General features: G+C 43.2%; 1 protein-coding gene across 1 annotated transcript in view; it reads right to left on the bottom strand.

The window, feature by feature from the left end:
- Window positions 1-5872, bottom strand: part of erfl3 (Ets2 repressor factor like 3) — a 50505-nt gene extending 44633 nt beyond the window's left edge. Inside the window, exon 1 of the mRNA XM_069656480.1 lies at window positions 5286-5872. Coding sequence (XP_069512581.1) covers window positions 5286-5307 — 22 coding nt within the window. The 5' untranslated portion in view covers window positions 5308-5872. The remainder of the gene's footprint in view (window positions 1-5285) is intronic.
- Between the last annotated feature and the right edge of the window lie 8675 nt (window positions 5873-14547).

Raw genomic sequence — 14547 nt, 5'->3', positions numbered from 1 at the left:
CATGGTGGCGGATGGTTTTAATTACCTCTAATTTCTTTAAATGATATATACTGATCCAGTTTTTTTCATATTCTCTTTATGAGTTTAAAAATGTGTCTGTATATAAATGCATGCATGCCTTTGCGAGTCACTGAGTGAGCGTGCTCAGAAAAGGCTTGCAGAGATAGTAACTGTTGTGTTTTCCCCTCATGTGTAATGCAACACAGCCGGCAACTATTAACCTTCTAAGCAGGAATGTGGGAGGTCCAAGAATTCCAATAAAAAGCAGCAGTGTGTGTGTGTGTGTGAGTGTGTTTTAGTGTGTGTGTACTAACACATATGTTACTCAAAGTGTTACAGTTATCTGTCAACAGTCCATCCAGTCCAGACTCATTACCATCCCTGACCAATAACTAATGCGGTCGATGTGGGGTCATGCTGTGGGCAGCCTGCAACCAATGGCAACACAGTAAAAGTAGGCTCAACTCACATCACAGACGTACACATAGCCCGAGGACACATTTAGTTGTGCAGCTGTGTTATCAGCGTGAAAAAAGTTCATCTTAAATGGAGCTCTTTAGAGAGGAACCTCACAATCGCGCCGCTGATCAAACAGGTCGGAGAGCTGATAATCTATCGGAGTCGATGGACAGCTCTGGGGTTAATGTGTGGGTCTCTGGGGCAGGGTGGGGGTGGTGGACAGCGGTCAGAAGCACCCTGGCCTTCAGGGGTAGTGCTGCCTTGCTGGCTGTGGTCTCTCTCTGGTCTCCCCGGTCAAGGGCGACACAGGACTAATGGTGGGGAGGTCCATTAGTGTCGACTGGCTGAGCGCATTGTTCCCTTTGGTCACATTCCTGGCTAAATACAGACATTTCCACAACTGAAGGCCTCCTCTACCAGAAGTCATCTGTCAACTTAGAGTCACAGACGACCATACCAAAACTTTTATAAGGAACTGTTGTGTGGGTGTCTCTGACGTGAATGGTTTTTATGTCTATTGTCTCTATAAAACTGAATGTAAAGTACCAGATTTTACAGCAACTTCAAAAACTATATTCAAATAAATAACCACAAAAGAGCTATTGTAACACCACCAGTAAAGTCTCTACATGCAAACAGTAAAAGCATACCTGCAGCCCTGTAATACACACATTTACCAACAAACTTCTCTTGTCATTAGTGGATCAGGTCGTTAAAATACACTGGCTTAACAAAAGTTTTAAGTTACTTAGGTTTACATTTGCACTAAAGGATAAATGAAAGTACAGAGAGCAGCAAGAACGTGTAAATATGAAGGAAAGCCCCCAAAACAAAGAGGAAGCAAAGCTTACGGGAGTGCAGAAAAAGTACCATGTTAAATAAAAGCTTGCCATACTTGCTGCGATTAAAATAAGGCATGCTAGAGAAAACACAAAAATGCTCCCTCTCAAGTGCTGCTTATGATTTATTTCAGTCCACAATTTTCTCGACAAAGGCATTTTAGCTTCATAGCTCTAGAAGCACTCCTAACAGCTGATGTGATCACACAATCAAAGGTGATTCTTGGCACATAACACAATCTGCCAGCTCTCTCAGATACAAGATGACCTGTTTTGTTACAGAACATCATCTGGTTCAGGCTTGAAGCTCGGCGGCTGAGTCTGATCACAGCCGGGCACTGTCCCATAAAGCAGGCAGTAAAACTGTATTGGGATAATGGGAGGTAGTGGTTTTGCTGCGGTCAGCAGTGCGAGGGAGTTTTCACAGATAAGGCTAATCGCTGCGCTTATCATCACAGCGTTCAGATTGAAAGGCATATGCTGGCAGACTCGCACAACAATCATATAAGGTAAAATATTCCCTCTAAACTCCTTGTTCTCAAGCTAGCTTTTTGTCACAACATAAGGCAAGACTGTGTGTGTGTGTGTGTGTGTGTGTGTGTGTGTGTGTGTGTGTGTGTGTGTGTCTAGAATAAATGGTAAAATGGCTCCAAAGCATGTCAATCACTCTGGGGAAGCAGCACAAAACAATCATCATTAAACTACGTAGTTGAATGACTGATGACAAATAGACTGGGACGCCGACACACACACACACACATTTCACACGCAGGCAGAAGTGCGGTCTCTTCACTTGTCAAAAGCACCACCAAACTATGAGCTACTCCGCACCATTATGAGTACAATGAGAGGTCCCTGGCCCCACAAGTCCACACACAATCAGCCCCAGGGCCTGCCCCACTCCCACCATTGTCCCACACTCCACACACACACACACACAATGGCCACTCCAGGGCTAGGGGTCCCACTATGCAATTCCACCACACAAAGACACACACCAGTCCTTATCCCGTCAGAGAGAGAAAAGAGTGACAGGGGTGGCAGAAGAAAAATTGGGGAAGGATGAGGGGAAATGTGTGAAACACAAAGTGCAACGTGTGTGTGGCGGGGTTTAGAGAGACACACAGCAGGCGGGTGATTATGGTGTGTACTTCCTTATCATCAAAGCTTAATCGATCATTAGCTCAGCCTTTTAGGTAAACAAAAATGTGGATATGTGATTGTGTATCCCCGTCTGCTGCTGACTAATGCAACCTGTAGAATGTGTTGCCTCTAACCATTTCCGCAGACGACATCAAAGCCTAACAAAGAAAAGGTGAACAGCAGTGATTAGACATGAACAGAAATTAAATTGAATACATTCAAACACCACAAACCGATCAGCCAGCACCGACAGATGCATGTATATCCCGAACCATTTCCTGCCTCATCACAGCAGCTCTCTATATCAGCAGAAATCCTATCATCTATCTGTTGGGGCTAATGAAGTGACTGTGGAAAACAGGAGTGCAAGGGGGAAGCGTCCGGTGATGGAGAGAGAGGAGGTAAGCTCCACACAGGCAGCAGCTTACCGTATGGGACATAATCCTACATCAGCAAACATCCAGGGAAGGGATGATTGCATTTTTTTATCCTGCCACCGTTATATCCGTCCACATTCAAGAAATGTGTTCGCTCTAAATGACAGGATCTACACAGGTTAAGGGTTAAAACTTGTGTCCTGATTGCAGCAACAGCAGGAGATTGGACAGATCAGGAGCGCAGCGAGGATTACCCAGTTCAATAATTCAACTATTTAAAAGCGCTGTTATAAGATCAGATGTGTTGTTAGATAATGCCGTGCAGACAGAGGCGCTATGTTTACCAACTACAGCTGAAAGGATTAATCAATTAGGTAATCAGGTGACAAGTAGTCAAATGTTATTTTGATAACTGACATCGTAACTTAACACGGGAAACAGGGAGTTTGCTCTTCAACACTTTTAAATAATTAGGAGCTGAAATGATTCGTAAATTATATATTATAGGGTTGGGAATTACTAGAGACTCAACAATACTATGTTATAAGGATTTTATGTATCGCTAATTATTTTGAACAATGTAATGCTTGGGATTCAGCCCCTCGACAAACTGAAAGTAAAATCATCTTTGTTTTAACCAACCTCTGCTAACATCACGAGAAAGTAACTCACCATCTAGGGGACTGAAAAAAGCTTTTTTTTATATCATTCAAGTACCTAAAAGTTTTATTGGTATTTTCAATATATTTGTAATAAAATAAGTCAAGAACTGTGTTTATTATTGACAATAAAAATAAGCATTTAAGTCAATTTTCAAGATACAGAACAACAGCTTGTTCCAGCTTCTTAAATGTGCAGATTTGCACCCAGGTGTCAAAGAAATTGTGAAGGGCATTTCCTAACTTTAAATACACCTAACCTTTAATTAAGGAAGTAACCAGGAAGTGTTCTTTGAGCTTTTAGACGGACTAAACAAAGTAAGAACTGTCAAGATTAAACTTTGAGCTTAACATTCAATCAATTAGTTAAAAAAAAATCAAATTATAGGCAGAAGCTGCACTAGTATGGAGTTAAATCGACCGTATGGATGGCCGTACGCACTTTACACAGACCACACAATGTTCTTTACCTTGAGGAACACAACCAACGTAAACACACACACTAACTGTATATACCAACCCAATAACCTGAGCAAAATCAATTTTTAGTACCTTCCCAGAAGGACTTAAGCTATCGGCTGCCCCACAAACACCGAGTTCCTTGTAATAAAAGGGCTATTTGTGGTGGGATGTGGTGTGATGTCATAGTAGCCTCCTCGGGGCTGCTGCAGGGAGAGGGTGTGTGTGTGCAGGAATGTGGAGGGCTGAGGGGCTGAGGCTGGGTGCAGCGGGAGTCAGGAGGGGACAGGGTGGGGGAAGGGAGGGGAACGTCCCAAGTGGAAAAGGGTCCCACACAGTTTGTCAGTCACACACAAAACACACACTCACGGACTGCCAAATGCTTACCAGTGACTACTTAGGAAGTCATCACATTGTTCCAGCAGGTAACACAATGTATTAAATATGTATAATTTGTTTTAAACAGAAGACAACACACAATAAAGGCTGTCATATAATTTCAGATGTTATCCACTAAGACCATTGTGCCTAAATTCTGCTCAAAAATATCTATTGTTATAATCAAAAAGATGTAGTTTTGTAACTAAAAGAAAGGGTCATGTGAGGTAGATTGATACCCGCAAATAAAGTGAATAGCTGGCACAAATGATCGTACTTCCACTTCCTCTTTTGAAGACAAAATTTGGCTTCCAGTGAAGGGAGCAAGAAGAAACTTATGCAAGCATTTCAGGAATTAGACAAAATGACACACGCAGAGACCTCAGCTGACTACTGGAAATCCCCCCCACACCCCACCCCCTCTCCCCTGCTCTAACTTTATTATGCTGACAAGCTAAGTACCTGACAATTGCATGCTCAGTTACTGGGTTAATATCAGCTTGATCCGTGTACACCTAGCCAGAGCCAATCACCTCAACACCACCACCAGGAGGGGAAGAGTCCTCAAGTAACTTATCAACACGTCCACATCCCTCTCAGTATTAAAACACGATAATGTAGTGCTTCAAGGATTTTCAGTGTTTTCTGAAACGTGCTGGATGGTGAAATTAGTGTGTAGTGTGTCGCTTAAACAACTGTACAGTAATTTAACCACTTCCTCTTGAACCGGAGTACAGTACTAAACATGCACCAGATTTAAGACTCGTATCTACCTACACACAACGGGCTGCTGCGCTCATCTTGAGCAGCTAAAATCAACAGGTTTTAATCCTGTTTTCTGACTAGAAACGGATGTTGATAACTATCTGGCTTGTTCACTAATCAGCAATGTAGTGCCTGTTAGCTTTAGTCAACAAAAAAAGACAATGGTGGATAACAAAAAAATCAGAGCAGGAGTCACGCAAACTTACCAGAATCTCCAGGTGTTTTCATGCTTACTGCTTTAGCTACCTAGCAAGCGGCTAAAGTTTGCAGAACAGGAAAGAAAAGTCAGTCTCTCGGCCTCGTCCTCCCCCTCTGGTTCCCAATCTGGAAAACTAGGTGAAGATACACGGTAAACTTTTAGAGCTACAACTTCAGCGGCTCTCTCCTCTCGTGCCGACGCCGCCGCCGCGCTCCGCTTCCCCGGCTCTCTGCCAACCGAGCAAACCGACCGAGTGGTTCACTTCCCACCGGGGTGAGCGGTCAACACTTCGCTGTGGGTCCTCGCTTCTCGTGCCGCCGTAACAAGTAGCGTTGAATTCTGCTGCGGAAAACGGCCAACCGTCCCGTCTCGAGCCAGCCGAACAGCCTTTCTTTCTCTTTTAACAAGTTCTTCGCTAACTGTCCAGTAGCTGTTTACTCCGTCTCAACCGCATCTTCCTCGCTGTTTGACATCTCTCCACCGCAAAGCTTTCTTACTTCTTTGACAGAAATAAACGTTAGAGAGGAAGCTCTCTTTCTTTACAGACTTTTTTAAGTCCTCCACTCACTCTCACACCATTCAGTGCGAGTCTCTCCTCCCCCCGTGCCTCTCTCCGTCCTCGGGGTGTCGTGTTTCGCTCGCTCTCTTCTGAGCGAGGCCCGCCCACACTGACGGAGGAGAAGGGGGGGCTAACGTGGCGAGTCACGCCCACTCACCACGAGCCGGGGACTGGGCTGGCGTCACTGCAGCACGCGGCGTTGCCTGGGAGACCGTCACAGCGCGCTGCCGTGGTGACATCACATCCGAGTCCTACGATTCGAGAGAGGCGCGAGATCGGCTCTGCTCACCGTGTCCATTTACGTCAATCAGAGGTTATTGGTTCTAATTAGGCCCTTTCATATCAGGATAATTACACTTATTAAATTGGCAAATTAAATATGACAGCGTCAGTGAGTGATTAACAGTGAAAACAGGAAATTCAAAGTCAGTGTTACTGCGTATTTTACTAATTCAGACACCTTTTGGTATGACTGTTATTTTTCTGTTGTCATGAATAACATACTTTTATGCTTTGCTAAGAAGAACATTATTAAAAACAACAGTTAAACATAATTTGTGAAAGTCCACCTACACTGAAAACTGTTTTTTATCACTACTTTGGATTGGGAAAATATGTGCCGGTACATGGAGTTTGACTCATGGAGGCTTCTTTTTTTTTTTACAATCATCTGCTGAGGGTAGAGGGGGTTTTCTATGCTCACCTTAAGCTTGAGTTTGACACATAAATGCACCAGCACAATATTCTGATTTTGTTTGGAAGCAGCAAGTGTGATGGTAAAACTTGATACTTTTCAGTGCATAACCTATAGCTTACACCAAGACCGGACCTTCCAGTAAAGTTGGATGCATGTATCAGTTTGATGAAATGAAATACATTCATGCATTCTTTTATGATGGAAAGAGTTTATGTGCTGTTAATAATCTGTCAGTGATGTGACCATGAAAATCTGTGTTAAAGGTGCTCCAGTACGCTTTGACACTTGTTTTAAACAATAAAAAAAAAAAAACTTACTTTAGTCTTTTGGCTGCACAAGGTCATGTACTCAACTTGTTCGAAGGATAAAATATCTAACTTCAGGCTTTACTCTTTTGAATGGGATAGGTTAATCTTTTCAATATGCCACATAGTGCATTGTCCCATTTAGTACTGCAATTAAAAACAGCATACCAGTAGTCACAGAATAATCAGGCTTAGCATCCTTCCCTAATGGTGAAAATATCTGTGAAGCATTTCATTAGCCCATCAGTCATTTGAGCCATGCTAACATTAACATGCTAACAAGCTGACAGTGACAATGCTTATGTTTATATAACTTGATTTGGAGTGTTAGAATCCCATGTCCTCATTAATGCAAGACACAAAGTACCTTACACTGAATGGGATTGCTTGTAAACTGAAGTAGATCTTAACTACACCCACAGCAGCAGCCACATTTACTCTTATTTTGATTTCTACAAAATACGTGGGCCTTACATGAAAGAGACCAAAAACTTCTTTACATAAAACAAAACAAAATCTTGGTGAGTTTGAACCTGAACATGCATCCTGTTCTGTTGTCAGTCTCTCATGTAGAACTAACTCCTTTTTCCTCTTTTTAAAGGTGCAGCCAACTGTATCTGGCCTTTACCCCACATTCAAACGCAGACATAAATGGCTCAGAGGGTGTTTTACCATATGCTGTATGTATGCATGTAAATGTGCATATCAAGTGCCTCAGAGTACTGAGACATCCGGTCATGTCATATGTAACTCTTTCACCTGATCAGATGTTCAGCCTGGCTTGTTTGATTGTTAGAAGCAGTGTCAAGCCCGGACTTGTTTCCTGTCACCTCAAACAAGCTGACCTTCTTCCTCCTCACGTGTCACCCATATAAAGCTGTCATGTGTTATCAATAAGTGCATAGTGGGTGAGGCGTCATACATGGGAGGTGATGTGCATCTCCTCCTTTGCCTTATTGTACATCGGCACCTGGTGCACAGGATGCAGGCTTTTATATGTTTTTATGCATTCTGTTGTTACATCAGCGATGCGCACCGCTGCCCTGCCTTGTCAACAGGATAAGACAGGGGTAGTAAAACAAAGTAAACAAAGTCCCCTGACAGCAGAAGCGTCCCTGTGGTGTGATTTACAAACAGGATTTCTCCTCCCTTCGCTGGCCATTCACTGACAGGCTCAGGAAACCTGCTCTGCTCCGCCTGATAAGAAACTGGACCGAAAGACAGGGGGAAAAGGAGTATCTACATTGGATGTTGAACCTTCACATTCAGGAAACAGTTATCCTGTCTGTCTTCTTCTTCAGAGCAGGAAAAACACAGGGCAGACCTGTAGGGCATTTTCTCACACAGAGGTCCACAATTCATTATATTCACTTGACGGCCGGCCATTTTCCTGTAACGTCACACTCAGGGTGGGAGTGTTGAAACAGTTGGACTGCTGTGTTATCAGTTAACCACTTCTTATTGCTCAGCAACATTACCGTTAGATCAGCATTTCTGCCCCTAGTTTCATATATTTTTACACTATCAAATGGAAATATTAGCATTCAGCCACTTCCTAGCTAACATTACAGTTAGCTAGGAACTTACACTTTTCCTATTATATCAGGACACTTTAAATGGTAATGTTAGCATTCAGCCACTTCCTAGCCAACAGGAACTTACACTTTTCCTATTATATCAGGACACATTAAATGGTAATGTTAGCATTTAGCCACTTCCTAGCTAACCGTTCCATTATCGAGAAATCTTTGCTTTTTGTTTCATAACGTGTTACACTAGCTAGGCTATGTTACCATTCAGCCACTTTCCAGCTAACATTACGATTAGCTAGGAATTTACGCCTTTCATTTTATATATTTTAACACTCTCAAATGGAAATGTTAACATTCAGCCACTCCCTAGCTAACTGTATTATTAGCTAGGGAGTTTGAATTGAATGCTAACATTAGCGGTTGTGTGGTTGTGGCTAATGTGCTATCAGATGTTGTTTTCACTTAAAATATGACCTATCCATGGTCTTTTCTGTTGCTGATCAATGTGGAAGCAGTATGACATAACTATTTGAGGTTCCCACCTTGAGTGTGGCATCAGAGGAAAATGGCACAGTTTGAATATGGTCAATAGGGCATTAGCTGGGAACAAGACAGTTGCATTTCTCTTGTTGTTTCTGTCTCTTGGGTTGCCATCTCTTTGCTGGCATGCTTCCACCACATATCTACTATTTTCCTGTATTCTGATGTCTGTATTTCTGGTGGACGTGAAGAGCCCTCAGCCTCTTGACGTACAGGGAAAGATGAGAGAGAAGAAATCAAAGAGAGAACAAGAGGAGAGATTTAGTGATCAAGTGCAGGGTAGACAAATGGCTTCTACTCTTTTGATATTTATGCGTGTATTTATGTGTGTGTGTGCGTGTGTGTGTGTGTGTGTGAGAGTTGCGTGAGCGCGCTCTTTTGTAACTCAAGCACAGGAGATGACATTTACAGACAAATCTACGGCACAGTACATTCTGAACACTGATAAACACAGTGCTCCACTCGATACCCTCCCCCTCTCCCACCCTCCTCCTCCTCGACAGTTTATCCACCTCTCCTGTTTTCTCTCCCCCATTCCCTCTTTACTTTTTTTTTTTTGCTATACTTTATCCATTGCAGTCTTTCACCACTCATCCATCCATACGTCCGTCCACCTTTCCTCCCTCCTTCGCTCTCACACCTACACTCCTCCTCCTCCTGTTCCATCCTCTGCCACCTCTCCACGCCTCCACCTCTCTCCTGGCCTCACACTCATCACACACTTTGTCTCTTCAGGTCATTATTAGCTTGAGGTAGATGGACGCATGAACTGAACATTTTTCATGTGATTTAATGCTATTGGCTGTTTTGTATGATCAAAACTGTTCTCTCAAAATTAAAAAATCTAAATAATCGGTGGTTTCTATTTTCCTATTCAATTAAATGATGTTTAAAAAATATTCCTAGATTATGCTGGGTGTGCTATGATTAGGTTTTAAAGACACAGGACACACTGTCACATGAAACACCAGAAGCAGTAGTCACGTATATACAGAACAAACATTGCAAACAAGCAAGACCAATAGCAATCAACAGCAGCAGGAGATTTTAGTGCTGACATGCGAATATGTATCAGCCATCCATTATTATAGTTGGTTACTGAAGGATACATATGTGTTTAGTTTTTGATGTGATTTTAGAACATATATATTCTACTCTGTTGAAACTCTAGCGCACATTTCTGTGACAGAATGATGCAATCTCCCCTTAAGGATGGCCTAGTGACACAACATTGGCTAGTAGCGATGCAAACTCAATGGGGGGATACATGACAGTCCTTGATTTTTTAATCTAATATTTTAAGTGCTTCTCTCTCTAAATGAAGCAGGTTCAGAGTGTTCAGTTTGGTCTTCGACAATCTTTTTATACAGTCATTTAGATGAGTGAAAATCATTGACTGTAGGAACATTGTGGCAGCCTCCAGAGATGTGATAATCCCTCTTACATTTTTTTTTAACATGCAATGTAAAAGAGAGGCTGGAGATGATTAACTCAATGACATTTATGAATGCACTTAAAACCTGCTTGTGTTTGTGCTCTGTTAGATACCATAAATAAAAAAAAACTAAACATAAAGAAACTTTTGTGACTTTGAATTGTCTCTTGTTCGACATCATTAGACGCACGCAGCAGACGAAACACAGGAAAATTGTCCCCCCCGTGTTTGTTTTATTTTAAGAGTGTATTTTAAACAGATTGTGCTCCTTTTCAGTGCAATTACTAAAATAAAGCTCTCATCAGGATGTAAACACTTTTTATCATTGCCTTATCATGCTTGTTATCATGGCAGGACAATAGTGCAACCACAGACCTTTGCTGCATGTGATTTTTCCAACTCTCTCTTCCTTCCAGCACACCTCAAAAATATTCTTTAAAAAGTTTAAATTTTTTTATTACAAGAAATGCCAACTCAGATTGATCCATATGTGGACTATATTATGTTTGAAATGATCACACGTATTGGGCCATTAAATTAGACCTTCGGCGAGTGATCTTGATGATGTGTTTGACAAACAGAGTGTATCACAGAAGAGCCTTGTCCTATTGGTTCCACATCATCTGTAACTCCCTCTATCTCCTATCCCGCCCTTTTTCATCCCCTGCGAGCTTTATGTGACTCTGTCCGTCTCTAATCAGAGTGACAGACAGACGCTCGGCAGAGAAAGACGGAGAGAATGAAAGGGAGAGCGCAGATTTTGTCACTGGAGTGTTTGTGTGTATGTGAATGCTCGTTGGTCGGGTGGGTGTGGGTGTGAACATCATCAGATATCTTCCCCATAGATTGAGACCCTTACCCACCCCCCATGTTTTCTATAGCTCAGGGATGCGTCACCAAAATAAGAAAGGGCGATACGACTGAGATTACAACTGATATACAAGTTAGACTGCAGACATCAAACCCTTTTGAATGGAAGTCAATGGTTGCAACTTCATAACATGCAACCCAATCAGCACACCGGTTTCTTCTGCTCTGTTCCTCTAAAACACAGATGGCTTGGGTCAGTGTAATTACCGTGGACAATGGGTGTGGTAGCCCACTTACCAGTGCCACCACAGGCAGTGCATAGACACAAACACACACACACGCATAAACACACACACACATACGCAATGCATGTTCATGCAGAACCTGATTTCTGCAACCAGTGGAAGCCAGGCAGGATTATAATTCCTGGACGGGGCGTTAAACAACCAACAGAGGTGTAATATGTACATAGGGTATGTGATGATTCACAGCACTGCTGACGTGAACGACCGCACTCACACACACACAAATATGTGCACACACTCACTTTCTTCTTAACTCCCTCCTTCTTCGCTTCCTTATTCACTGATTCTTTGTAAGTGCTACAATTATCTTTGACTTGATTTCCAGCAAGTGATTTTACATAATCAACTTCAGGCGATTTTGTACGAAGCGCCCACAAACTTAAACCCTTGTTCAGCTGTGATTCTTCATGTGGAGAACCTTGACTGAGGAGAAAAAGGTTTAACTTTGTGTGTGACGGTGAAAGGAAAAAAGGGAAGATGGGTCGCTAGACTTAAAAGCGTGCAGGGTGAGAGCAGCCCCCGGATGAAAGAGAAAGCCGGCAGCTGAGGGGAGACAACAAGTGCAGCAGGGTGGCGGTTAATGCCTCCCCTCCCTGCACCTCCTCACCCACACACACACACACAGTAATGACACTCACCCTTCTTACTCACCCCTTGGAAACGGCAAGAGCAAAAAAGGACAGAGCGAGGGAGAGAGGAAAAGGGAGCAAAGCTGTGGAGAATAAGGAGTGGGAGAGAGAAAGAGGGAAGACGAGAGTCAATGGGTTCTTTGTCATCAAAGAACTTGTTTATTTTCAAGCCTGCCAGTCCAACCGTCAGGAGACACAGCCAGATATCACTCCCTCTGTCTCTGTGACTCTGTTTTGCTCCCTTCCTACTCCAAATGGGGTCAAAATTTGAACATGTTTTAATTTAAAGTAAGACAAGTTGCAATGTCAATCAATATTTTTCCTCTCCTCTTTAGTTAGAGTTTGAAATCCAACCGTCTAGTTGCGACCCCGGGCCTCTACACAGTTATCCTCTGTCCAGATTCTCCCTCCCTCTCTCCCTCTCTTCCCCAGCTGGTATTCGCACATGAGTAATGGGATTACCACAGCGAGTGGCGAGGTGGTGGAGGAGGGAAGGAAAGGGGAGTGAGGAGGGTGACGTTGGAGGACAAGTGAGACAGGAGGAAGAGGGGAATCAACGGGAAGTCAGGGTTGGAAAACAAAATAGTGCACCTGGATGATGAAGAGGGAGACGAATGTGGGAAACGGCTTGATGGTGATACATCTTGACATTTATACACGTTTATAAACTCTCGACTTCTCAAAATTTGTTTCTCAGATCTCAGGGCCACTTACAGAAACCCATCATGACTTACTATTTTCATCCACAAGGCCCCTAGACAGAAAAACCACACTCTCTTTCTGTTGGATTACCATGGCAATGAGGGAGCTATTCAAGAACAAAAAGCTCCTTTTGCGGTGGGCAAAGTATGGAAAAAAGCAAGAGGCCAGTGCCCATATGAAAGCGGGGCGGTGGGAGTTTGGAAAGAGAGGGTAATGTGAGAGCGGGTGGAAGGCACAGAGAATGTGTGTTATATTAAACCAATGTCTGGCAGGGTGTCAAGCTTGTAATATATACAGAGAGTGAGGAAGGGGGGGGAGAGAGGAGAGGGGGAGAAAGAGCAAAGGAAGGGAGATCAGTTAATTTAGCTCCGGGGACGTGACATTGATGGACGGGGGAGGACGGAGAGGAAGAATGTAACCTGTTCAGATGAGTCGGGGGGGAGATAGAAGAACGTGAGGGGGTTCAGGAAGGTGCAAGTGTCAGGCTGCAGAGGAGAGGGAGGTATGCCTGGCCGTGTGACAGTAGCTATATTGAGCCCAGCGTGTGTGTTGACACTGTCTCCTGTATCTCACTGAGGAACAAACTCTTCCTATTGGCACAGCACAGAGCTTCCTCTTCCTCTCCTCGCTCCTCTCTACCTCTCTGTGACCCGAGTGCACGCGTTCTACCTCACGTCCGACCCCCCGTGTTTTCCTCCCTTATCTGCTATTTGAATATACTGTCACCTGCTTCCACTCTGTATGATTGCTTTGAACTCACAGAGCATTTCTCTTTTCTTCCTCTTTCTTTGTCAGTTGAATTCAGTTGTGCTTTATTTGCATGAATGAGAGGCGGCCATTATTGCAAGAGCAACAATTAAGCTCTCAACAGAGGACAGAAGTTTGTCAAGGCCCATTCTCACATCGCTTTTACAGTCAAGAAAGTAATTAAAAGTGAAGGAAATAGCGACAGTTAGTAGTTAAAATATTAGTTTATTAATTTATCTGACATGGTGAACTTTGCCTGTAATGTTGCTGATAATTAAGATTGGCGGAGTGATACTGTTTTACGTCAGTGAAGTGATGTATCACAGTTGTTGTGAGCGTTCAGTTGTCCTATGGTCGAGACGGACATTAAAGGTGTACCAACACACTGCAGAAGTCCCTGTGCTCTTGCTTTACCCACACCATGAAGGTATATTTAATTCAGTATGTCAAGTTTATAGTTAACGCTAAGGCAACCCAGTGTTATATATAGCGTTGCTGGGTAGTTTGACGGACGGAGGAAGAATGAGGAAGAGGTGATGTACGTTGCTAGCTCAACAGAGCCCAGATTTATTTCCTTGCCGCAGCAACAGCTAACCCGAGGTCGAAGTGCCCCCGGAAAAACAACAAACAGGTTGACTAACTGCTTTTCTCACTTAGCTCTCGCTCGTTCAATATGCGTCTTCCCTTCCCAAGGATGTCAAACTCCCACTCAAAAGTAGCTTTATCACAATAACTCCCTCTTCCCTCCCCTGGATCTATTTCTTAGCCAATTCCAGTAACTTTTCCCCAGCAATATAATCTACCAGCGTTAAACTTGCGCCAGCAGGTTTGTGGACTGCTAATTTTGCAGGGATTACAAAGCTAGCTCTGTGTGCTATGACTCCGCATTGTTTTTTTCCCCCCTCACCATGGCCTGCTCCTGCAGACTGAAAGCTAACGCTAAGCTAGTGACTCGGTCGATACTGGTGAAATACGACAAACTTTTAACATAGCATTGTTTAATTTTTA

Source organism: Semicossyphus pulcher, unplaced genomic scaffold (assembly GCF_022749685.1).
Source record: "Semicossyphus pulcher isolate SPU_LCO1_2020_fin unplaced genomic scaffold, fSemPul1.0.p SCAF_9, whole genome shotgun sequence".
NCBI classification, from domain to species: Eukaryota; Metazoa; Chordata; class Actinopteri; order Labriformes; family Labridae; genus Semicossyphus; species Semicossyphus pulcher.
The sequence above is the reverse complement of the archived record's forward strand: the minus strand, read 5'-3'. Positions and strand labels throughout refer to the sequence as shown.